The 27655-nt window shown below is 45.5% G+C and overlaps 1 protein-coding gene across 1 annotated transcript; it reads left to right on the top strand.

Moving 5' to 3' along the window:
* Window positions 1–911: 911 nt before the first annotated feature.
* On the top strand, window positions 912–25376 carry LSG1 (large 60S subunit nuclear export GTPase 1). The gene is made up of 14 exons (XM_077290360.1): window positions 912–1455; window positions 2793–2919; window positions 4737–4857; window positions 4979–5065; window positions 5152–5238; window positions 5443–5503; window positions 5634–5810; window positions 13610–13948; window positions 16744–16845; window positions 22692–22835; window positions 23319–23442; window positions 23544–23623; window positions 23759–23932; window positions 25041–25376. Exons 1-14 carry the CDS (start codon window positions 1363–1365, stop codon window positions 25218–25220), a joined length of 1896 nt encoding a protein of 631 aa, XP_077146475.1. The 5' UTR covers window positions 912–1362; the 3' UTR covers window positions 25221–25376.
* The last annotated feature ends 2279 nt before the right edge of the window (window positions 25377–27655 follow it).

The raw sequence follows: 27655 nt of genomic DNA, 5'->3' as shown, positions 1-27655 counted from the left end.
TTGTCTTACGCCTAGTGTGACGCCGGCCTTAAGGGTATGTGCACACGTTGCGGATTCTCTGCGGATCCGCAGCGTTTTTTGAGGTGCAGAAACGCTGCAGATCCGCAATTGATTTACAGTACAATGTAAATCAATGAGAAAAAAAAATGCTGTGCACACTTTGCGGAAAATCCGCTGCGGAAACGCTGCGGTTTAAAAGAAGTAGCATGTCACTTCTTTTTTGTGAATCTGCAGCGTTTTTGTACCCACTCCATTATAGAAAACCGCAGGGGTAAAAACCGCAGCAAATCCGCAAGAAAACCGCAGCAAAAATGCTCAGGAACCGCACAAAAAACCGCAGGTGCGTTTTCTGCCAGGAGAGACAGAATCCGCACCAGAAATTCCTAAGCCTAATCCGCAACGTGTGCACATACCCCTAAAGTTAGGAAGGTACTAGGAGGAGGGTGTTTCCTAGACAAACCACTGAAAATAGAGAAATGAAACTAAGTGAGCTGCGCCTGTCAGATCAGTTGCCCCTGACGGAGGGTTAAGGGGGTATTTTTTGGGGTAGCACTCTTCTATGGGGGTATTTTTTGGCTAGCACTCTCCTATAGGGGGTATGTGTCTGGCACACTCCTATGGGGGTATTTTTTGGCTAGCACTCTCCTATAGGGGGTATGTGTCTGGCACACTCCTATGGGGGTATTTTTTGGCTAGCACTCTCCTATATGGGGTATGTGTCTGGCACACTCCTATGGGGGTAATTTTTGGCTAGCACTCTCCTATAGGGGGTATGTGTCTGGCACACTCCTATGGGGGTATTTTTTGGCTAGCACTCTCCTATAGGGGGTATGTGTCTGGCACACTCCTATGGGGGTATTTTTTGGCTAGCACTCTCCTATATGGGGTATGTGTCTGGCACACTCCTATAGGGGTATTTTTTGGCTAGCACTCTCTTGCAATAGGTTTGTGGCTGGCACACTGGTATAGGGGTGCTTGTAGCTGACACACTCTTACAGTGGTCCTTGTGGCTTGCCTGGCACACTCCCACTGGGGTATTTGTGGCTGGCACACTGATGGGAGGACGTGTACCATGACATAAATACTTTTACATGGCAGCTACACCTCCCAGATCAGTTATCTGTCATCCACTGTGTGTGGAGCCCCGAGCCCCCAGCCTCTGTGCCCTCGCCCTGCCACCTGCTCTCTGTGTATAAGCACACAGCTCTCCCTACTTGTCTGCGCCCCCTGCACTGTGCTCCGGAGCGGTGCGGAACCTTTGTGCCGGCACGAGGGGAGCTGTTTCCATGTGGTACCACCGCTGGTTCCTGTGTGATCACATTTTCCGATTGTAGTTTCCTCTGTAGATCGCATGTGGATGTCATGGGGAAAAAGAAAGCAACAAGCGGGCTGGGGAGAGCTCTGATGAAGGACCGAGCACAGAGCCAGCGGGGGCTGCGAGCTAAAGACTCGTGGGTGAGTACACTCCGCCGCCATCTCTGTCCCCTCCCGAGCTTACACTGGTGGGCGTGGGCACTAGGGCAGCACCCATGGTCATGTCTGGGGAGCACTTTGATTTGTCAGGGTGCCATCCTCCTCAGTGCACATGCCCAGCTGGCAGCACAGGGTGACACATGAATGATCAGTGCCATGTCACCTGGCTCCATGCAGAGGAGCAGGGAGGCCATTATTGTGTCTTCCCCTGCTCTCCCTATAGCAGAGAACACACAGATGCCAGACAGGACCACACTGCAGAGCTCACACGGCCGACAGCTTTTCTCCCTACTCTTGTGATCGATCATCCCAGTGTTCATGCAGAAGAGCTGCCACCACGGGCGTCTACCGCCGCGAGTATCTGCCACCACGGGCGTCTACCACCGCGAGCATCTGCCACCACGGGCGTCTACCACCGCGAGCGTCTACCACCGCGAGCATCTGCCACCACGGGCGTCTGCCACCACGGGCGTCTACCACCGCGAGCATCTGCCACCACGGGCGTCTACCACCGCGAGCATCTGCCACCACGGGCGTCTACCACCGCGAGCATCTGCCACCACGGGCGTCTACCACCGCGAGCATCTGCCACCACGGGCATCTACCGCCGCGAGCATCTGCCACCACGGGCGTCTACCGCCGCGAGCATCTGCCACCACGGGCGTCTACCGCCGCGAGCATCTGCCACCACGGGCGTCTACCGCCGCGAGCATCTGCCACCACGGGCGTCTACCGCCGCGAGCATCTGCCACCACGGGCGTCTACCGCCGCGAGCATCTGCCACCACGGGCGTCTACCGCCGCGAGCATCTGCCACCACGGGCGTCTACCGCCGCGAGCATCTGCCACCACGGGCGTCTACCGCCGCGAGCATCTGCCACCACGGGCGTCTACCGCCGCGAGCATCTGCCACCACGGGCGTCTACCGCCGCGAGCATCTGCCACCACGGGCGTCTACCGCCGCGAGCATCTGCCACCACGGGCGTCTACCACCGCGAGCATCTGCCACCACGGGCGTCTACCACCGCGAGCATCTGCCACCACGGGCGTCTACCACCGCGAGCATCTGCCACCACGGGCGTCTGCCTCCGCGGGTGTCTGCCACAGGCGATCGCCAGGATGGCTAGTAGGGAATAAGCTGCTGCTAGATTCCGTCATGAGGAAGCGGAGTGTGACACAGAGATTAACTTTTCTCCTCCCTTTCTGCCCTGCGCTGGGCATGATATTCTGTTTTGCCTACAAGCTTCTTTTAAGATCTTCTAATTCTCAGGAAACATTAGTTCTTCGTTAACCCTTCTGTTCTCTAATTCTTGCTTGCAGCTGCACACAAGTGAACTCAATGATGGCTATGACTGGGGACGGCTGAACCTGCAGTCTGTGACAGAACAAAGCTCTATCGATGACTTTCTTGCTACGGCAGAGTTGGCAGGAACAGAGTTTGCTGCAGGCAAGGAGACTGATTATCACTTTTTTTGTGAATGTATTTCTCCCTATAATAGCTTTAAGAGGTTTTCCGCTTTCAACTTTTTTAATGTAATTCTTCATGAGTGTGCGAAAATAATGAAATGATTTTGTTACTCCCCTTCCCCAAATTCAGCACTGTCTGCACCGCTGCTCCAGTGATTGTGTGCAAGCTACAGCTCGATGTCATATTAATAGCACTGCTTCCGCTCACCAGCTCTTCTAATTTGGATGGCAGGAGATTCTGAGCTTATTGAGTAGCTGCAGCTCTGTAGACGTGATGCTACCATTGTAGTCTGTACACAGTAGAGGAAGAACATTGCAGAGACAGCACTGAACTTTGGGACAGTAAGTTCTTTTTAAAGCTGCCTTGAAAAACTCATTAAAAGAGGAAATCCAGGGCACTGTATGTATAAATTGCAAATGATTTTACTTGCATAACGATAAATGTGAGCTTATAGAGTACACCTAGTTCTCTGGGGGTAGCCAGGAGTTTCTCTATTTTGGCAGCATGAATGTTACTCCATTCTGCACCATTCTTGTTGTTAAAAATACAAAAAGAACAAATGTATAAAATTCATCAACACAAGTGTCCACAGAGCATTAGAGACGACCCCTGGTACCTTTCCTAATCCCTACTGCAGAGCTTGTCTTATGGCGGCAGTCAGCAGCAGGGAAAGGACTGGTGTGAATTTCATGTTCTCAGCAGGGCAGTAAAGAGAACCTGGTGGGAGAAAGCCTCACGTGGTCAGTTCTGTCAATACGTAAGAAGTTGCTCGTGCTGAAGGCCATTGAATACTGTTTTTAGCTTTTGGGTGAAGTGTTTGTTGAATTGTAGAGAGCTATTAAAGAAAGTGTGTCACCCCCAAAATGGCCAAAAGTAAAAAAAAAAAAAAAAACCTTCTAAAAACATACTAGACATATACAGTTTTGCTTAATATTTACCAAAAAATCTAGTTTTATTCAATATGCAAATGAGGGTGCTTTGGTGCACCCTTGGCATGTCCTAACTCTTTTCGCACCATTACAGCCTGCTATTCGCATATAAGTCAGTCCCTTGATCGACAGTGCTCCGTTCATGAGAGCAAACGCTGTCTGTGCTTGCATTCTGACACTTGAGCGCAGCGGTGCACTCCAATGTTAGTGGGACCCCCGGTTCTTACCTGTCTTTGACCACTGCTTCATCAGCTTTAGTGATCAGGTGGGGCATTGCAGTGAGCAGATGGCGTGTGCACATTGCCCTCGTCTCCTCACTGAAGCCACGCGCTCACTACACTGCTTTTTGAATCAAGTGGAATCCGCACACAGGCAGGAACCAGGCGTCAGAGTATGCCCACTGCCACATGGTGTGTGCCCGCATAGACACTGGAAGCGTGGCACTGTGCTCCTCCAATGTCAGTGCACAGGCAATCAAACTTATCTTACCAAGGGAGTGCTGTCAATGAGCATAAAAAAGGAACTGGTTTTCATATGCAAACAGAAGGGTGCACCAAGACATAGGCCACGCCAAGGGTGTACTGAAGTGCCCTCATTTGCATATTAAATAAGTTAATTCTTCAGCAAATATTAAGTAAACTGCACGTGCCTAGTGTGATTTTTGTAGGGGCTGCATCTCCTATATAAATGTTTCTGCAGTTTAGTTGGCATTGTTTGGAGGTGACAGACTCCCTTTAAATGGTTTTTCTAAAAAAAAAAAAAAAAAAAAAAAAATGTGAAAAACCAAAAGGGAAACAGTTGTTTTGTTTTTTTTTTAAGTTAGTTTCCAGCTACTTATATAAGATCTGTCTTGATTTCTTACTGTAGAGAAACTCAATATAAAGTTTGTCCCAGCTGAAGCCAGGACAGGATTGCTGACATCAGAGGAATCTAACAGAATCCATAAACTTCATGAAGAAAATGAGCAGTTTCTGTGCATCCCCCGGAGGTAAGACAATGTTGTCTTGTTACAGTCTGTGTTGCTATGTATCGTCCATAATTCTCCATATGTTCTTGTACATCATGGGCTCTTAGACACACCATCATCATATTTTTCTTGTGGCTTGCAGGCCACACTGGGACAGAAGCACCAGCGCTGAGGTGCTGAAGCAGTCTGAGAGAGAGAATTTTTTGGAGTGGAGGCGTCAGCTCGCTAAGTAAATTCTTACCGAATGCAGCATGTGATTTGGGTTTTTGTAGAATGTATCATAGATAAGTAGATCTTATTTTTCCTTTTTATTAGACTTGAAGAAGAAAAGAAACTGATACTTACACCATTTGAACGTAATCTAGATTTCTGGCGTCAGCTCTGGAGAGTCTTAGAAAGGAGGTAAATAATAAAGGGCTGAATTGATATGCATTATCTGTAGCCATTTGGTCTCTAAATTCTGCAACAAAAAACTTTTAGGAAATGTAATGTCACATATAGTGTCTTGTTTGGGGGTATGCTGCAAGTACTTATTGATTTTCGTTTTAAGATCATTACCATCCATATAATTCAGTTTTATAAGTGGCTGACACTTTTTTTTTTCAGTGACATAGTTGTACAGATTGTGGATGGCAGAAATCCATTGTTATTCAGATGCCAGGATTTGGTAAGTTTAAAAACATGGAAAAGGAGTCCTCAAAGCTGCCCCTTTCTTCCAAACTAATTCAATTTGATGTAACATATAATAGTACAGTTGTGTTAGCAGCATGACAATGTTTTCATTTTATTTTTCGAAGGAGCGATATGTCAAAGAAGTAAATCCACATAAAGAAAATATAATCCTAATAAACAAGGCAGACTTGTTAACTGAAGACCAGCGACAGGCCTGGGCGGCCCACTTTGAGAAAGAAGGTGTTAAAGTCGTGTTCTGGTCTGCACTAGCTGAGGCCCAGAGACTTTCTGAAGAAGCCAAAGTATGTTTATTTTCTTTATTTCATTTATATTGTCTCCTGTATTCAGTACACTTTTTTTTTTTTTTTTTTTTTTTAAATGTCATGTTTGTTAATATGTTTAAGGGGCATATTAGGTTTTGCATAGAAGACAAGTGTTCTTTTTTTTTTTCAAGCCTCTAGATACCAGTACTAGTTATGCTGCAGTACCGATGCAGAAATCACAGTGTTGTGGGGTTAAAGGAGCAGCTGACCATTTTCTCCGATTTCATACAACCCTTTAATCTAATTTATCACTTGCTATGCATTACAGCCATTTTCCACTTAAAGCTGTATATCCTAAGAAATGTTATGTGCAAAGTCATGTACCTAAACTTGAGAGAAGGTATACTATTTGCATAGGGCAGAGTAGGTCTGGAAGCCCATAACTTTCTCCTTACTGAGAGAGATATAGGTGTCTAGATAAGTATATAAGATAAGTCGATCAATAAACTGAAAAAAAAAAAAAAATTGTATATTATATTCACAAATAAATATACGTAAAAGCACAAAAGTTGAGCTTGGCTTGAGTTGGTATACATGCAACACAAACGCATGTTCACATTGGCCGTAAAACATACAAAACCTACAAGAAACAAAATGAGCAAAAACCCTGTTGTATCTAAATAAATAAAAAGTAAAAGTGCATTTAAATAAGAGTTCTTAGTAATACTGTTTTTGATTAAAAAAAATAGCATAAAAGCTATCCCACCACGACACGGTAACACGGACTGTCCTATGCTGTCTAATATTAAAAACTTACCATGTGTCAAAGTTGACCTCAGTGTGTGAATAAGGGCAAACGGACCGGGTGGACAACCAGTGGACACCAGTCTGGGGAAGCCTTTAAGTGTAATTTCCAGTTCAGAAAAGAACATGCATTTATGTGCTGCATTCATACCAACTCAAACTAAGCTCAACTTTAGTATTTTTTTCATTGTATTTTTGCACTCTGTGCAAACCGGGGTGTGGCCTCCGTTTTCTGAGCTGTAAATTACACTTAAAGGCTTCCCCTGACAGGCGTCCACTGGTTGGGACCCGCTCCTTTTCTTCCCTTATTCACACACTGAGGTTAACTTTGATACATGGTAAGGTTTTAATATTAGACAGTGTAGGACCGTCCTGATCAGTCACCTTGTCGTGGTGGGATGGTTTTTATGCTGTTTTTAATCAAAAACAGTATTACTAAGAACTCTGTGTTATTTAAATGCATGCACTTTTGCTTTTTATTTATTTCTTTAGTTACAGCAGGGTTTTTGCTCATTTTGTTTCTTGTAGGTTTTGTATACAAATATGTGTATATACACTGGGATAAGTACCGTATATACTCGAGTATAAGCCGACCCCCCCCTAATTTTGCCACAAAAAACTGGGAAAACTTATTGACTCCAGTATAAGCCTAGGGTGGAAAATGCAGCAGCTACCGGTGAATTTCAAAAATAAAAATAGATGCTCCATACCGTTCATTATTGCCCCATAGCTGTGCCATATAGTGCTCTGCACCGTTCCTTATTGCCCCATAGCTGTGCCATATAGTGCTCTGCACCGTTCATTATTGCCCCATAGCTGTGCCATATAGTGCTCTGCACCGTTCCTTATTGCCCCATAGCTGTGCCATATAGTGCTCTGCACCGTTCATTATTGCCCCATAGCTGTGCCATATAGTGCTCTGCACCGTTCATTATTGCCCCATAGCTGTGCCATATAGTGCTCTGCACCGTTCATTGTTGCCCCATAGCTGTGCCATTTAGTGCTCTGCACCGTTCATTATTGCCCCCATAGCTGTGCCATATAGTGCTCTGCACCGTTCATTATTGCCCCATAGCTGTGCCATTTAGTGCTCTGCACCGTTCATTATTGCCCCATAGCTGTGCCATATAGTGCTCTGCACCGTTCATTATTGCCCCATAGCTGTATCATATAGTGCGCTGCACCGTTCATTATTGCCCCATAGCTGTATCATATAGTGCTCTGCACCGTTCATTATTGCCCCATAGCTGTGCCATATAGTGCTCTGCACCGTTCATTATTGCCCCATAGCTGTGCCATATAGTGCTCTGCACCGTTCATTATTGCCCCATAGCTGTATCATATAGTGCTCTGCACCGTTCATTATTGCCCCCATAGCTGTGCCATATAGTGCTCTGCACCGTTCATTATTGCCCCCATAGCTGTGCCATATAGTGCTCTGCACCGTTCATTATTGCCCCATAGCTGTGCCATATAGTGCTCTGCACCGTTCATTATTGCCCCATAGCTGTATCATATAGTGCTCTGCACCGTTCATTATTGCCCCCATAGCTGTGCCATATAGTGCTCTGCACCGTTCATTATTGCCCCATAGCTGTGCCATATAGTGCTCTGCACCGTTCATTATTGCCCCCATAGCTGTGCCATATAGTGCTCTGCACCGTTCATTATTGCCCCATAGCTGTGCCATATAGTGCTCTGCACCGTTCATTATTGCCCCATAGCTGTGCCATATAGTGCTCTGCACCGTTCCTTACTGCCCCATAGATGTGCCATAGAAAGCTGTGCTGCTGCTGCAATAAAAATAATAAAACACATACTCACCTCTCTTGCTTGCAGCTCCTCAGCGTCCCGTCGTCTCTCCGCACTGACTGATCAGGCAGAGGGCGGCGCGCACACTATATGCATCATCGCGCCCTCTGACCTGCACAGTCAGTGCGGAGAGACGCCGGGAAGACAGAGCGGCGCCCGGCGTGTGGAACGCGGACAGGTGAATATGACATACTTACCTGCTCCCGGCGTCCCGCTCCTTCCCCCGGACAGCTGGTCTTCGGTGCCGCAGCCTCTTCCTCTGTCAGCGGTCACCGGCACCGCTGATTAGAGAAATGAATAGGCTGCTCCGCCCCTATGGGATCCACTCCCATAGGGGCGGAGCCGCCTATTCATTTCTCTAATGAGCGGTCCCACGTGACCGCTGACAGAGGAAGAGCTGCGGCACCCGGAGACCGTGGGACGGGCAGGGGGTGCGCCAGGAGCCCCGGAAGCAGGTAAGTATGCCTCAGCGCCCTCTCCCCCTCACCCGCCGACCGTGACTCGAGTATAAGCCGAGAGGGGCACTTTCAGCCCAAAAATTTGGGCTGAAAATCTCGGCTTATACTCGAGTATATACGGTAAGTATTTAATGCACTGCCGATTTTGCAAGTTTTCCCACCTACAAAGAATGGAGAAGTCTGTAATTTTTATCGTAATTACACTTCAAGTATGACAGACAGAATCTTAAAAATCCAGAACATCACATTGTATGATTTTTACATAATTAGCATGCATTTTATTGCATGAAATAAGTATTTGATACAGTAGAAAAACAGAACTTAATATTTGGTTCAGAAACCTTGGTTTGCAATTACAATGGTGAGATGTTTCCTGTAGTTCTTGACCAAGTTTGCACACACTGCAGCAGGGATTTTGGCCCCCCTCCTCCATACAGATATTCTACAAGATCTTTCAGGTTTCGGGGCTGTCGCTGGGCAACATTGAGTTTTGGCTCCCTCCAAAGAGTTTCTATTGGATTCAGGTCTGGAGATTGGCTAGGTCACTCCAGGACCTGAAATGCTTCTTACAGATCCACTCATTAGTTGCCCTGACTGATTGTTTCAGGTCATTGTCATGCTGGAAAACCCATTAACGACCCATCTTCAATGCACCAATGGGGGAAGGAGGTTGTTGGCCAAAATATCACAATATATGACCCTATCCATCCTCCCTTCAATACGATGCAGTCATCCTGTCCCCTTTGCAGAAAAGCACCCCCAAAGTATGATGTTTTCCCCACCATGCTTCACGGTTGGGATGGTGTTCTTGGGGTTGTACGCATCCTTCTTCCAAACACGGAGAGTGGAGTTGACACCAAAAAGTTCTGTTTTTGCCTCATCTGCAAATATGACCTTCTCCCATGCCTCCTCTGGATAATCCAGATGTCATTGGCGAATGTCAAACAGTTCTGGACATGTGCTGGCGTAAGCGGGGGGACTTTGTGGGCCCTGGAGGATTTTAATGCATGACGGCGCAGTGTGTTACTAACGGTAATGTTTGAGACTGTGGTCCCAGCTCTCTTCAGGTCATTGACCAGGTCATCCCGTGTAGTTCTGGGCTGATTTGTTACCTTTCGCAGAATGACCCTTACCTTATAAGGTGAGATTTTGCATTGAGCCCCAGACTGAGGAAGATTGACAGTCATCTTGTGTTTCTTCCATTGTCTAATAATTGTGCCAACAGGTGTTTTCCTTCTTACCAAGCTGTTTTCCTATTGACCTGTAGCCCATCCCAGCCTTGTGCAGGTATACAATTTTGTCCCTGTTTTCCTTAGACAGTTCTTTGGTCTTGGCCATGGTGGAGAGGTTAGAGTGTGATTGATTGTGTGTACAGGTGTTTTTTTTTTTTTACAGGTAATGAGTCCAAACAGGTGCAGTTAACCCCTTCACACCGCAGCCCTTTTTTGTTTTTACGTTTTCGTTTTTCACTCCCCTCCTTCCCAGAGCCATAACTTTTTTTTTTCTTTCGTCAATATGGTCATGTGAGGGCTTATTTTTTGCGGGACAAGTTGCACTTTTGAACGACACCATTGGTTTTATCATGTCTTGTACTAGAAAACGGGAAAAAAATTCCAAGTGTGGTGAAATTGCAAAAAAAGTGCAATCCCACTTTTTGTTTGGCTTTTTTGCTAGGTTCACTAAATGCTAAAACTGACCTGTCATTGTGATTCTCCAGGTCGTTATGAGTTCACAGACACCAAACATGTCTAGGTTATTTTTTTTATCTAAGCGGTGAAAAAAAATTCTATACTTTGCTAAAAAAAAAAAAAATTGCGCCATTTTCCGATACCCGTAGCGTCTCCATATTTCCGGATCTCGGGTCAGGTGAGGGCTTATTTTTTGCGTGCCGAGCTGACATTTTTAATGATACCATTTTTGTTAAGATAGTTCTTTTGATCGCCCGTTATTGCATTTTATTGCAATGTCGCGGCGACCAAAAAAACGTAATTCTGGCGTTTTGATTTTTTTTTCGCTACGCTGTTTAGCTATCAGGTTAATGCTTTTTTTTTATTGATCGGGTGATTCTGAACTCAGCGATACCAAATATGTGTAGGTTTGATTTTTTTTATTTTTTTTTTTTTATTTTGGATGGGGCGAAAGGGGGGTGATTTAAACTTCTATACTTTTTTTTTTTTTATTATTATTTTCATATTTTTTTTTAAACATTTTTTTTTTTTTACTTTTGCCATGCTTCAATAGCCTCCATAGGAGGCTAGAAGCTGGCACAACTGGATCGGCTCAGCTACATGGGAGCGATCATCAGATCGCTGCTATGTAGCTGAAATGCAGGCTTGCTATGAGCGCCGACCACAGCGTGGCAAACCGGCATCAGTAACCATAGAAGTCTCAAGGACCTCTATGGTTACCATCCTGACGCATCGCTGACCCCCAATCATGTGATGGGGGTCAGCGATGCGAGCATTTCCGGCCTCGCGGCCGGAAGTGCTAGTTAAATGCCGCTGTCAGCATTTGACAGCGGCATTTAACTGGTTAATAGCGGTGGGTGAATCGCGATTTCACCCGCCGCTATTGCGGGCACATGTCATCTGTTCAAAACAGCTAACATGTCGCGACTTTGATGTGGGCTCAGCGCCGGAGCCCACATCAAAGGGGGAGACACGACATGCACAGTACTAGTACGGGGCATGAGTGCAGAGTAGGAGGCTTCTTAAAGAAAAACTAGCAGGTATGTGAGAGCCAGAATTCTTGTTGGTTGGTGGGTGATCAAATACTTATTTCATGCAATAAAATGCAATGTAATTATTTAAAAATCATACAATGTCATTTTCTGGTTTTATTTTTTTGACTCTGTCTCTCACAGTTGAAGTGTACCTGCGATAAAAATTACGGAACTCTCCATTCTTTATGGGTGGGAAAACTTGCAAAATCAGCAGTGTATGAACTACTATTTTCTCCACTGTATATTAAATTGTATTATTATTAAAACTGGAACATCAGGTTAATGAATGTTATACCTGATTTTGATATTGTATTATTGCATATGAAAACAAACAACTAAACAAATTAAGTTGTACATATAGAGCAGAGATGCCAAACTCAAACACACAGACTGCCAAAATTAAAAACTCGGATGAAGTAGCAGGCCAGCCTTGATATGTATAAAAAAAATTACGAGCAAAGTACATTTTAATTAACAGATCTTAAGAGTCAGATCACATGACTGGAGCATTGCATATTTCCTCACAGGGAGGGGCTTGCATAGAAATCATGGGGCCCATAGCAAAATTCCCCCCCCCCCCCCCCAAATAAAAACACTCCCTAACATTTGGTGGGGTCACAAGAGTATATCCAACAACTTTACAGGCCTTACAAAGTAATGTTCCTCATATTGAAGACCCTAGGTTGCCCTTTCATTGCCCCCATAAAATATACCAACAAATGTGCCCCCCAGATACAGTATGATATCCCCACAGTGAATTGTTCCACAGTATCATCCACACAAACAGTTTACCCTCCCACCCCTCAATCTCCCTGGTAAAGTATGGTGACTCCCAACACAGTATAATGCACCATCTGTGATCACCACACAGCCCTCCACACAGTATAATGGGCCTCATAGAGTCCTCCTTACAGTGTAGTGGGGCCCACATAGTCTTCCATACAAAATAGTGGACCGACGCATTCCTCCATAATAATGGCCTCACATAGTCCTCTATACAGTATAATGGGCCCCACATAGTCCTTCATACAGATTAATGGGCCCAACTTAGTCCTTCATACAGATTAATGGGCTCCACACAGTCCTCCATACAGAATAATGGCTCCACATAGTCCTCCATACAGAATAATGGCTCCACATAGTCCTCCATACAGTATAATGGTCCCACATAGTCCTCCATACAGTATAATGGTCCTACATAGTCCTCCATACAGTATAATGGTCCCACATAGTCCTCCATACAGTATAATGGTCCCACATAGTCCTCCATACAGTATAATGGTCCTACATAGTCCTCCATACAGTATAATCCCCCCACATAGCCATCCAGACAGTATAATCTCCCCACTTAGTCCTCCATCATACAGAATAATGGTTTCACATAGTCCACCATACAGAATTGGCTCAACATAGTAATAATGGGCTCCACATTAAAAACAAATACAGTAAGCACGAAATAGAAACCTCAGTTGCAGGGAGAGAATGATGGATGAGGGAGCAGGCGGAATCTTTCTTTCATCATTGCCTTCAACAGAAACGGCAACAAGGATGCCGATACAGATGAAAGTTCAATGCCAGGCGAGGGGGCACTGTGTCGGCTTCGCAGTCCAAATATAATTACCCTGCTGGCCAGATTTGGCCCATGGGCCGGAGTTTGACATGTATGATATAAAGTGTTTTCTAGTTTCATTTTTATTTGTGCATCTATGGTTGTCTTTAGTACAGGGAATAAGTTGAGGTACTGCAAAAAGGACACTTTCAATTAATGAGTGGACAAACTAATGAAGGGGATAACTTCCCTGTTTGCGTAAGTTTATCTGTAGGTCCTTAGACATAACTTGCCAAATCCTGTGGTGACACCAGTATGACCACCTACACTCGCTCTATAGCAGCGCCTTATCCTCTTGTTTTATACTGCTTTATAATGTTACTGTAATGTACTCCTCTTTTTCTACTTCTCACATTATATTGACTTTTGCATAGAAGAGATTTGCTGACTTGTTCTCTTTATTTTTGTCACACTTTTTTTTTTTTTCAAATAGCAAATCAAAGATGGAGAGATTGATGTACAGAGTGACAGTACGACTACAGATGAAGAAGACAGTGAGGATGAAACAGAAACTGCTCCTGACGGGGAATGTGAGGCTAGCGACACAAGTGAGGAGTATGAAGATTGTGAGGATGATGAAGGTTGGCAGACGTGCTCCGAAGATGCCGATGGTGAGGAGGAAAGAGTTATTCCAGAGCCTGACTCTGAAAGGACTGCACAAAAAGTTGTTAGTAATGAAAGCCACTTGGTGCAGAGAGATGAACTCCTGGAAATCTTCAAATCAATACACACAGGGAAGAGGGTTAAAGTGGAACAAGTCACTGTAGGGCTGGTGCGTTGGTATTTTCTTTTTGTTTTTATTGTTGTTGTATTTGCATTGCATATACCCCAGTTCCTAATATATAGAGAAATGTCTACTGGACAAACACAAATGGTTCCGGGTGATAGTTGGCACACAGTATCATGTTCTATTTCTATGTGCAGCTGTGTGGTTGTAGTCCTTTATTACCCTCCAACTGTCTGAATTCAAATAGTAGCACATCAGATAACGTACCTGGGCTGGGGTTGGCACACTGGATAACGTACCTGGGCTTGGCACACTGGATAACGTACCTGGGCTGGGGTTGGCACACTGGTTAATGTACCTGGGCTGGGGTTGGCACACTGGATAACGTACCTGGGCTGGGGTTGGCACACTGGATAACGTACCTGGGCTGGGGTTGGCACACTGGATAACGTACCTGGGCTGGGGTTGGCACACTGGATAACGTACCTGGGCTGGGGTTGGCACACTGGATAACGTACCTGGGCTGGGGTTGGCACACTGGTTAACTTACTTGGGTTGGCACACTGGATAACGTACCTGGGCTGGGGTTGGCACACTGGATAACGTACCTGGGCTGGGGTTGGCACACTGGATAACGTACCTGGGCTGGGGTTGGCACACTGGATAACGTACCTGGGCTGGGGTTGGCACACTGGATAATGTATGTGGGCTGGGGTTGGCGCACTGGTTAATGTACCTGGGCTGGGGTTGGCACACTGGTTAATGTACCTGGGCTGGGGTTGGCACACTGGTTAATGTACCTGGGCTGGGGTTGGCTCACTGGATAATGTACCTGGGCTGGGGTTGGCTCACTGGATAACGTACCTGGGCTGGAGTTGGCACACTGGATAGCGTACCTGGGCTGGGGTTGGCACACTGGTTAACTTACTTAGGTTGGCACACTGGATAACGTACCTGGGCTGGGGTTGGCACACTGGATAACGTACCTGGGCTGGGGTTGGCACACTGGTAACGTACCTGGGCTGGGGTTGGCACACTGGATAACGTACTTGGGTTGGCACACTGGATAATGTACCTGGGCTGGGGTTGGCACACTGGATAAAGTATCTGGGCTGGTGTTGGCACACTGGATAACGTACCTGGGTTTCGGTTGGCACACTGGATAACGTTACCCCAAGTTGGGGTTGGCACACTGGGTAACATGCCTGGGTTTGGTACACTGGATAACGTACCTGGGTTTGGTACACTGGATAATGTACTTGGGTTGGCACATGGGATAATATGGTCTTTCACATACCTTTTACAGCATTTTTGTTTTTTTGCATGATGAGTTGTAGTTTTCAATGACACCATTCATTTTACCATGCAATTTACTGAAAAAAAAATCTATTTTTTTTAATTAACATTCCCTTAACCAACTTGAACCTGCAATGTTGTCATTGCTTGTTCTAAATCCTGCAGTACTACTGTATTGCAGTATATACAGAAAATCACAATCTCCTCTGAAACCCACACAGACTGGGCCACCCAGGAGAATTGTTATGTCTTCTGCTGGCTAGATCCTCATGATTGTACCTCGGGAAGGGGGTAATGGGCATGTAAAATGAAGCCCAATTCCTCCACCCCCAGATCATGTGCCATAAATATAATTGACTGCAGCATTTAAGGGGTTAACAGCTCCTGTTACAGGCCCCATTCAGATGTCAGTGAAAGTTCGAACAGTGTGTCAATTTTTACATTTTTTTTTTTTTGTATGCAAAAAAAACTCTGGAAGTTTCTCAAGCTTCACATCAGTGAAAAACAGGCAGCACATGGATAGCATCTGAGTACTGTCCAATTATTATTTTTTTTTTTTCACGGCCCCATAGTTTGCCATTTGTGAGTTTGATCCATGGCTCAGGTCTAAATCAGACATGCCTGACCTCTTGGTCCAGGATAATACAGTACTTGGACATGTGAACAGCCCCATAGACTATTATAGGTACAAGTGCAATACCTGAAAAATGGACGTCTGAAAGATCCCTAACATAGCCAGCATCTGCCGGGTCTGGTGACTGTTCAGCTCCTAGCACCATACTTGTGTGGTGGGTGTCAGGAAGGAGTTATAAAATGGACCCAATATAAAATACATTGTTTATATTAAAGAAGTTGTCCACTACTTGGACAACCCCCCCCTCTCATACCACGTGCTTGGCCCCGATAAAATGAAAAAAAAAGCTTATACTCCTGTGCCGGCACTATTCCCGCTTTGTTGGCTCTTGCTCTCCCGTGCGGTTGTTGTGACATGTGACGCCGGCCCCCAATCAGTGATGGCATTACTGTCCCCACCTTCGGACGAATTGAATGTGAAGAGGAAGTCAGAGATCCGCTGCAGGCCGGACTTCCTCTGCAATTCATATGAAGGGCAGGGGCAGTGACGGCAGCGCTGATTGGGGGTCGGGGTCACAACAACCGCACGGGAGCTCCGGGGAGAGCGAGTGCTGACACCGCTGGAACGGCATCGGGAGGGGAGTACAAGCTTTTATTTAATCAGGGCCAAGCGTGGAGCATGAGAAAGGGTTGTCCTAGTAGTGGACAAACCCTTTAAGTTGAAAAAATGTGTTTTTTGTTTTTTAACCAAACCTTGCATGTAAAACAAGACGAAGGTAACCTAAAAAAACCTGGTGTAGTCTCAAAAATGTTGTGCAATGTGAACGCTGTCGGGGACCTCTCGTCCCTCATGTGTACATGACTGGGTCCATATACAGCTGAGTGTATCACATTATGTCATGAGAAGGCTTTTTGGACAGTAAAGTAGTTTCATCTGAAAACATTTTTTTTTGTCCCCTCCTTTCCGGCAGGTCGGTTATCCCAATGTTGGCAAGAGTTCAACAATCAACACCATTCTAGGAAACAAGAAAGTTTCTGTTTCAGCAACTCCAGGCCACACAAAGCATTTTCAGGTAATTTAAAGGGACGGTTCAGTTTAATGAGGTTATCCAGTCTTAGACTAAGAGTCTGCAGTCACTATCTGCAGAAAGAATATGAGGATTCTCTGATGCCGGCTCCAGGAGTGGGCGGCTATTTGTAACCATAAGTATGTGTTATGCATACTCCAGGCCACATTCTGACTAGACTGGAGTATGCATATCATATACAGCCCGCTCCCGGCCCCGGAGAATCCGCACAGTACGCAGGACTTACAATTGGCAGGAGTTAAAAGGTTCTTACTCTATGTGACTGTAGACTTGTATTTGTTTGAAGTCTTGATTTTATTTATTTATTTTCTTTTTAAGGCTCTGACCTATAGCGTTCTGTGAGGTCACACTGAAAAAAAACCCCATAAAAGAGAACACCCACTGGGCTCCCATTAATGTATATATGCAGCCTATCCGAATAGTAACAACATGTTCAGGGTTGTCTGATGGAGGCATCTACTTAACCTGGTTATGCAGGAAATGGTTTGCAGACTGCATTCACTAGGTAACCGAGGAGCTGTACACGAGTCACACAACATTACACTATTGTGTCATGGAGAACAAAATTAACACAATTGAAAATCAGGTCATACATAGTCTTAACGTTTAATTTTCTGAATATTCTGAAGTATTGAAACCAAGATTCCTCCATAATGGACATTCCCTTTGAGCATTAGTATAAAGTGAAGATGCCCTTAAAGGGAGGGTGCCGTGATTTTAGTTTTTGTATTAATAATTATTGATTATACAATCAATTATTTTTAATACAAAAGTAAATGTACCTCTTTCATACTTTTTTATTTATTCCCTTTTACTTTCACCACTGGAGGCCGCCATTTTCATTAGTGTGGGTGTAAGTGTCTGGGCACGACACTTGCACTCCTCACTTACGGCAGCCATGTACATAGGAGCCAACGGTCGGGCTCCGACCGCATCTCCTGCCTCACAGCTGTGACTTGGGCACGCCCACTGAGCTGCTACGTCACAGCTGTGAGAGGAGATCGCGGCCATTTTGTTTATTTCCCTCTGCCATCGAACACACAGCTCAGTGCGTGCGATGGCAGAAGCTGCTGCTGGGAGAAGCTGCTGCCGAGGGTCCAGGGTAAATATCTGCAGCGAGGAGCTGTGATTGCAGCCTGTACTTAGTATTACAGTACAGGCTGCAATCACTGCCGACCTGTTCAGAGCAGAGCAGGGAGATCGTCACACTGCTCTGCCCTGAACATGACTCAGCACTTCCTGGTAGAGGAAAGAAGGTAAGTACAGCGTTTTTATTTTCTTATGCATCTACCACTGCTACCAGCCCCTATATACCACCTAGCACTGCCTGCCTGCCTCTGTATACCACTGCCTGCCTCTGTATACCACTGCCTGCCTGCCTCTGTATACCACTGCCTGCCTCTGTATACCACTGCCTGCCTCTGTATACCACTGCCTGCCTGCCTCTGTATACCACTGCTACCTGCCTGCCTGCCTCTGTATACCACTGTCTGCCTGCCTCTGTATACCACTGTCTGCCTGCCTCTGTATACCACTGTCTGCCTGCCTCTGTATACCACTGTCTGCCTGCCTCTGTATACCACTGCCTTCCTCTGTATACCACTGTCTGCCTGCCTCTGTATACCACTGCTACCTGCCTGCCTCTGTATACCACTGTCTGCCTGCCTCTGTATACCACTGCCTGCCTCTGTATACCACTGTCTGCCTGCCTCTGTATACCACTGCTACCTGCCTGCCTGCCTCTGTATACCACTGTCTGCCTGCCTCTGTATACCACTGCCTGCCTCTGTATACCACTGTCTGCCTGCCTCTGTATACCACTGCCTGCCTCTGTATACCACTGCTACCTGCCTGCCTGCCTCTGTATACCACTGCCTGCCTGCCTCTGTATACCACTGCCTGCCTGCCTCTGTATACCACTGCTTGCCTGCCTCTGTATACCACTGCCTGCCTCTGTATACCACTGCCTGCCTCTGTATACCACTCTCTGCCTGCCTCTGTATACCACTCTCTGCCTGCCTCTGTATACCACTCTCTGCCTGCCTCTGTATACCACTCTCTGCCTGCCTCTGTATACCACTCTCTGCCTGCCTCTGTATACCACTGCCTGCTTGCCTCTGTATACCACTGCCTGCCTCTGTATACCACTGCCTGCCTGCCTCTGTATACCACTGCCTGCCTGCCTCTGTATACCACTGCCTGCCTGCCTCTGTATACCACTCTCTGCCTGCCTCTGTATACCACTCTCTGCCTGCCTCTGTATACCACTCTCTGCCTGCCTCTGTATACCACTCTCTGCCTGCCTCTGTATACCACTGCCTCCCTGCCTCTGTATACCACTGCCTGCCTCTGTATACCACTGCCTGCCTGCCTCTGTATACCACTGCCTGCCTGCCTCTGTATACCCCTGCCTGCCTCTGTATACCCCTGCCTGCCTCTGTATACCACTGCCTGCCTCTGTATACCACTGCCTGCCTGCCTCTGTATACCACTATCTGCCTCTATATACCACTGCTACCTGCCTCTATATACACCTACCACTGCTACCTCTGTCCTGGGTAGCTAATCCTGTCCCGTGTACTGTGTCCTCAGCAGTCAGTATCACACAGGACAGGATTAGATACACGGCTCAGCAGTCGGTATCACATAGGACAGGATTAGATACACGGCTCAGCAGTCGGTATCACACAGGACAGGATTAGATACACGGCTCAGCAGTCGGTATCACAGGACAGGATTAGATACACGGCTCAGCAGTCGGTATCACAGGACAGGATTAGATACACGGCTCAGCTGTCGGTATCACACAGGACAGGATTAGATACACGGCTCAGCTGTCGGTATCACACAGGCCAGGATTAGATACACGGCTCAGCAGTCAGTATCTAATCCTCTCCTATGCACTCTCCCCCCTGCGTGTCTTTTCCCATTGTGGTTTATTATTTTTGTTGTGGGAGATGAGGGAGTCGAGGATTATGCGTTCGGTATGGTTTAAAAAAGATTAATAAAGGACTTTATTCTGGCCGAGTCTTTATTTACAATACAACTATAGGATTAGTAATGGATGGGTGCCTTATAGACGCCTCTCCATTACTAAGCCGTGGGCTTGATGTCACCGGACAATATGGAGGTGACATTAACCCCACAAATATGAACCCCACTTGCTACCGCTACAGGGTAAGTGGAAATTGCCAGGCAAAGCGCCAGAAAAGGCGCATGTAAAAGGCGGCTGAGAGCTGATGTTTTTAGCCTGGGGGGGGGGACAGTATCCATGGCCCCTTCCTAGGCTATTAATGTCAGCCCGCAGCTGTCTGCATAATATTTGATGGTTATTAATTATAAGGGAGCCCCACGTCTTTTTTTGGGGGGTGTCAAACATTTTAATAGCCAGTAAAGGCTATAAGTATACAGTTGCGAGCGTGTGAGTGTGAGCACACCCTCCCACCCACAGACTAGTACACTGCTGTCCTGAAATACTGTGCTCCTGTCACCCTGCTCATTCCACCATACGTCTCTCACCTCCCTAGAGCAGCACAATACCATATGGATCACGTATAATGCCGATATATATATCACATATACTCCCATAAAGACCACACATTGTGCCGGGATATTATAATATATATATAATATCACACATTATGCCGCCAAGTATTGTGTGATCTATGTGACGGTATTATATGTGATCTATATGGCAATATTATGTTTGCTCAGTGTTGTGGAATGATGTAAAAACTATATGACGGTGGTATATGAGAACTATATTGTGGGATTATGTGTGATCTATGTGCAAGTACTAGGTGAGAATTATATGGCGGTATTATGTGTGATCTATATGGTGGTATGTGAGAACTGTATGACAGTATTGTGTGATCTATTTGATAGTATTGTGTGTGATGTATATGGCGGTATTATGTGTGATCTATATGGTGGCATTATGTGAGAACACTATGGCAGTATTATCTTCAGAAAGCGGACCCATTCTATGGTGGTTCTGGCTGAGCACCTGCACGCGGGTCTGGGGTAATAGAGGGGGCAGCATGACCTCCAGTTAGGTGCAGTCAGGGGAAGGTTGGTGAGGCAGCTGAAGAGAGGGGTCTCATTTTTATCGTTACTATATGGCTACATTTCCTTCCCAGCGTCACCCCGTACTTCGCCTGTCGTCTCACTTTCACACATCGCCAGGACAGGATGGAGAAGACAGGATCTGAGGAGGGGAATGGGTTTTGCATGCAATGTCTGGATCAGAACAGGTCATCAATCCGCAGAAATGTTTCCTGGATTTCTGTGGAGCAGACGGTCCATCCATGTGTATAAAAGACAGCGTTCTATGTACAATCCCTGGCTGCTCTGCGCACTGAACATGGTGCCGCCATAGACCAGCACATTGCTCTCCTGAAATACTCTGTGCTGCTGTCACCCTGCTCCCTCAACCATATATCTCCCAGAATCCTTGCTGCCTGCCATCCTCGGTGACGGTCTACTTGTCAGTGTAAGGCTGCCGTCACACATTCAGTATTTGGTCAGTATTTTACATCAGTATTTGTAAGCCAAAACCAGGAGTGGGTGATAAATGCAGAAGTGGTGCATATGTTTCTATTATACTTCTCCTCTAATTGTTCCACTCCAGGTTTTGGCTTACAAATACTGAGGTAAAATACTGACCAAATACTGCTAGTGTGACGGCAGCCTTACTCTGCAGTCACCAACAAAATGGCTGCTCACTGGGTTCCTGAATATCATCCTCTCTTATCCCTTAGCAAACACCCAGAAGGGGAGGAGACATCACACACGTCAGCAGACTCCGCCCATAATTACTGCAGTGCTGTAATGTGAGCTAGTTGTACACTAGGTTTTTGTCAAATTTCAGCAGCTGCTCCCCCTAGTGTTTAAAAGTGGAAATTCCAAAACTTTTCAAATTATTTTTCATATTTTACTAAATTATAAACAAATGAAAATATTTTTTAAGAAAATTTAAACATTAATTCTTTACATTTTTACAATTGCTGTAAAAAAAATTTTTTTTTTATGGCACCTTCCCTTTAAGTGTATGGCTACATGGCGACTTTCCCTGTGACAGCTGATAAAGTTCAGTAGGTATCACAGCCACAATATAGAGCATTCGAAGTGAATGGGATCACATTGTGACCCCTGAGGGCACAGCGACAAGTCACAAGAAGTCCAGCTTCATCTGTTTAGTTGCACTCGGAGTACCTTTGGGATCACAGTGCAATCTCATTCACTTGTATTGCCACGCTAACTTGGGCGCACGAGAGGTCATGGCTAAAGACACAATGTAGCCACAGCCAACAAACCAAAACCATTTGTTATCCTGTGTCTAATGCTTGTAAACTGACTAGGGTTTATTAAAGGCATGCTACAAAGTATGCAGCGACATGAGCCAGCAGCCTGGCATTGTGCTTACATTAGTCCGTTACTAGTTAGACAGTATTACAAAGCACTGCTCTGGTTACTACACCATGGTCACTAAACGCTTGTCTGGATATACGAGATGGACACGTTTGTAAGGCTTGAGGCCCCATAAATGTAAGAGCTGACAGACGGAAAAACACCTTCTGCCGATATGTTTCTCTTCTGACCTCCCCTTAGTCAGGAATCCTGTGTCCCCATACACATTAGACCGCCGGCCTTTAGCCTTGTACATTCTGGATATGGCTGGTTATCACATGAGGACTGTAATATTTGTCTGATTAGTTGTCGGTAACTCTCCAGGTGTTTTGGGGCTAATGGCTATTAGTGTAGATTGGGAACAACCATCACTTCATATTGCATCTTCTCATTTCTAAATCCTATTTTCTCCTCCCCTGTAGACGCTGTATGTGGAGCCCGGCCTATGCCTCTGTGATTGCCCTGGCCTTGTGATGCCATCATTTGTGTCCACAAAAGCTGAGATGATATGCAGTGGGATCCTGCCAATCGATCAAATGAGAGACCATGTGCCACCCATCTCTCTCATATCCTTCAAAGAAAAGCCGTAAATTGTCAAACACGTATTAGAAAAGGCCATTACTGTGATGACCTGACACTAAATACACTCGTCAGTTCATATCACCACATTACACGGATGACCAAAGTAGACCCGTCTGCTTCCCTGAGATGTCTTTTTGGTGGATATATCTTTTTTTTTACCCATTACAAAAAAAGAATTTTAGAGCATCTTTTCTTACAGCTCTGTAATTTGCTATTCTTTTCTTATTTATTTTGGGAATGTCTGGATATATCAACATCTGGATGTTACCATTCCCCTTGCAAATGAAGCGTGCCCCAAATTACCGCTCTATGGTTGTTTAGTCCTTTTTTTTTTGTTTTGGTTTCAAAAATTGCATCACAAACCTGACTGTGAAAACCTTCCCTTACTGCCGCTCTCCGGAGAGCTGACTGGTCCAATTTGAGATGTAACGGATGGTATTTAGTTATATATTCCTTAACATGCTAACATCGCGCAGCGGATTCCACGAAACGTGGTAGAAGCCACTTATGGCATAAATATCATTAGGCCTCGGGAGGATGAGGATCAGGACCGTGCGCCCACTTCAGAAGAACTGCTAGCTGCGTACGGGTGTAAGTGATGTACATGGGGCTATGAATTCAGGAATCGACACAAATGAGAGCATTTATTCAGCGAACTATGCCTTTACAGAGTTTACATCTTGCTTTCACAGATATGAGAGGTTTTATGACTGCACATGGACAGCCTGATCAGCCAAGGTCTGCCCGGTACATATTGAAAGACTATGTCAATGTACGTCATAGGGGTTTGTTTTCTACTTTTTTTTTTTTCTCCTCCTTTCATATATACATAGTTGTGCCAAATCGAAAATCATGCTTGTCAACCAGGTGGGGCATGTCAATGAAATGCTGCTTTTTTCCATTTTAGGGTAAACTGCTGTACTGCCACCCTCCCCCTGGGGTAGATGCTTCGGAGTTCCAGCTCCGTCATTCTCTGTACGGGGAGACGGCTGCGTTAGGCGCCATGGCAGAGGCAAAAGGTCATGGCAGCAAGAAAGTCAGACATATTGAGAATGTGGTGGACAAAACGTTTTTTCATCAGGTACAGTTTTTGAATGCACATTTTCCATGACTTTTGGTAAATTTCAACAGAGAATTACAAGTAGAAGGTATTAACCCTTAAGGGAAGAGTCAGATGGTTGTATAACTCAGACAGCGATTGCAACACAATGCTTGGACTAGCCACTGCTCTACCGACCCGAGCGTGAAAGTGGTGAAAAGAAAATCCAAAGTTTGCAAACTATGGCGCCATTTTCTGAAACCCTTAACGTCTCCATTTTTCGGGATCTGGGGGTAATTGAGGGCTTATTGTTTGCATGCCGAGCTGACGTTTTTAATGATACCATTTTGGTGTAGATACGATGTTTTGATTGCTCTTTATTGCAATGTTGCTGCGACCAAAAAAAATGTAATTCTGGCGTTTTTGACTTTTTTTTTTTTTTTTTTTCGTTACGTTGTTTACCAATCGAATTATTTTTATATTTTGATAAATCAGGCGTTTCTGAACGTGGCGATACCAAATGTTTATTTTTATTTTATATGGGGCAAAAGGGGCGTGATTTGAACTTGAAATTTTTTAATATTTTTAAAAACTTTTTTTTCTACTTTTTACATGCTTCAGTAGTCTCCTTAGGAGACTTGTAGCTGCAATCTTCTGATCACTTGTGCTGCACATAGCAGGGCTGAAGCAAAAATCGTCATCTGCTATGAATGCCGGCCGCAAGGCGACACTCATAGCAGAGTGGCAATGACAACCACAGAGGTCTCCTGCGGACCCCAGATTGTCAGCCCATTGGCGCCCCGCGGTCATGCGACGGGGCGTCGATGGGCTGGATTAGTGATGTGCTTCCAGCACGGCCATGTTAAATGCTGCTGTCGGAGATTGACAGCAGCATTTAACATGTTAACAGCCAAGGGTGGATCGTGATTCCACCCACGGCTGTTAGGGGAACATGTCAGCTGTCATGTGCCAGAAAACATACAGCTCATTGCCAGAGCCCACTATGAATGCAGGGACACGACCTATGACGTATATGTACGGGTTAATGAAGTAAAGCAAGCTTCATCTTTCAGTCCTGCCATTTATGCTTAAAGAGCATGTCATCGCCATTCAGTTTTATATTGACGCAAGTATTTATTCATTTTTACAGGAAAATGTTCGAGCTCTGACCAAAGGTGTGCAGTCCGTAATGGGATACAAGCCTGGCAGTGGTCCTATACCATTAACTACAACCAGCACAGAGACACTTACAGGAAAGCCCTGGAAAAAGCATGGGAACCGGAATAAGAAAGAGAAAGTCCGCAGGCTTAACAAGCATTTGGATGCATGAGTGTGAAATCGTGGACTGATGAAATTTTGAACAGCGCTGTACATTTTTATTACCACAATTCAGTTTTTAATATTCCAATATTCTATTGTCCAATAGCAGTTGTGACAATAGCTGCCATGTGCAATAAATCTGGTCATCATTCCAGGGCTGAATCGTCTATTGTTCAGTTTTGTCTTCAGGGGTCCCCATAAAGGGGTGAGTAAATGACAGGCACGGGTGTAAGCTGAAACCTGTCCTGATTAGGATAAAGAACAGACTTGGTGCATTTAAGAACTTTTAAGCTAGAAAAGAATCCGCTTATAATGTCCAGGAACTTTAGTTTCATGCCATTGTGTAACTGTGCAGGACATGTGCTCTGCCTGCCATAATCTGATCGGTCACAGACGTAATCTGCCACCAGCAGCATATTCTTACTTTCTGTCTTTGGTGGATGGTAAATTGTGATTCTGACCTGCAGTATGTAAAGTTTCTACCCCTTATACTATTATTTGGGGTAAAGTGCTCTGACCATATGTTTGTGAGAATCTGCTAAATTAATAGATATAACGTGTAGCCAATGACAAAAGTTGCAAAATCTTCGGAAAATAGTTTGGGGTGCACAGATTTGCTTGCATGGCCTTAGGGCTCGTTCAGACATCCGTTTTTTTCATGTATGAGATAGACAGACCGAGATTCATCAGTTTATCTCAAATGAAAAGTTTCTCCTTTCAATTAGTCCATGAAAATGGGACAACTCACGGATGGCATCCAGTTGCTGCCTGATTTTTTTTTTTTTTTTTTTTTTTTTTTCTCCATGAATACATATACTAACATTGGTAATTTTGATCTAGCACTCGGATTAATATTGGACATTAGGGTTGAGCGAAACAGATCGGTCATTTTCAAAAGTCGCCAACTTTTGGCAAAGTCGGGTTTCGTGAAACCCGACCCGACCCCAGCGTGTGATCGGCCACGTGGTCGGCGATCTTGGCGCCAAAGTCGCGTTTTGTATGACGCCTTCCCCGCCATTTTTTCAGCCAATTAAGGAGTGTGGGTAGCGTGATGACATAGGTTCCGGCCTGGTTTCTGCGGCGTCATAGAGTCATATTACCATTTGGGCTGCAGTGATTTCCGCAGTCAAACACAACATATGCTTTGCACGGAGGGGAGAGAGAGAGATATTAAGTAAATGTAAAAAATAATCCACATTGACTTGGATTGGGTTTCGTGTTCCGGTCCGGAACCCGACTTTACAGTAGAATCGGCCGATTTCACGCGATCCGACTTTCGAGAAGGTCGGGTTTCACAAAACCCAACTCGATCCTAAAAAAGCAAAAGCCGCTCAACCCTATTGGACATGTCTCAACAATTTTGCGTGGACCACTCCATCCAATAAAGAAATAGTCTATTCACATATCCATTCTCGTAGGTACAAGTTCTGTCCGTGAAAAACAGACGGCTGAATGAGCCCTTAATTACACATCTCAGAACCAGTGAGAGTCCTGATTATGGAGACCTTCACCCAGATAGCCAGGCAAATGATGATGCTTAGTAGTTGCTGATCAGATCAAATATGATTTTCTTTTTACCATTGATGTGATTACTTTCCATAAGAAGCAAATTAAGTAGGTTCAGGCAAGTTTAAAAGAAAGCCTGAAGTTTTAAATGAACTCTTTGGTGTGCCTGCTGCTCTGAGTCTGTCTATCTGAAGCCTAAGGGTACTGTCACACAGTGCAATTTTGATCGCTACGACGGTACGATTCGTGACGTTCTAGCGATATCGTTACGATATCGCTGTGTCTGACACGCTACTGCGATCAGACATTACGCTGAGAATCGTACGTCGTAGCAGATCGTTTGGAACTTTCTTTCGTCGCTTGATCACCCACTGACATCGCTGGATTGTTGTGTGTGACAGCGATCCAGCGATGTGTTCGCTTGTAACCAGGGTAAACATCGGGTAACTAAGCGCAGGGCCGCGCTTAGTAACCCAATGTTTACCCTGGTTACCAGCGTAAACGTTAAAAAAACAAACAGTACATACTCACATTCCGGTGTCTGTCCTCCGGCGTCTCAGCTTCTCTGCACTGTGAGCGCCGGCCGGCCAGAAAGCGAGCACAGCGGTGACGTCACCGCTCTGCTTTCCGGCCGCTGTGCTTACACAGTGCAGAGAAGCTGAGACGCTGGGGACAGACACCGGAATGTAAGTATGTACTGTTTGTTTTTTTAACGTTTACGCTGGTAACCAGGGTAAACATCGGGTTACTAAGCGCGGCCCTGCGCTTAGTAACCCGATGTTTACCCTGGTTACCCGGGGACTTCGGCATCGCTCCAGCGCCGTGATTGCAAAGTGTGACCGCAGTCTACGACGCTGGAGCGATAATCATACGACGCTGCGACGTCACGGATCGTGCCGTCGTAGCGACGAAAATTGCACTGTGTGACAGTACCCTTAG

The sequence above is a fragment of the Ranitomeya variabilis genome, chromosome 2 (assembly GCF_051348905.1).
Source record: "Ranitomeya variabilis isolate aRanVar5 chromosome 2, aRanVar5.hap1, whole genome shotgun sequence".
NCBI classification, from domain to species: domain Eukaryota; kingdom Metazoa; phylum Chordata; class Amphibia; order Anura; family Dendrobatidae; genus Ranitomeya; species Ranitomeya variabilis.
The sequence above is the reverse complement of the archived record's forward strand: the minus strand, read 5'-3'. Positions and strand labels throughout refer to the sequence as shown.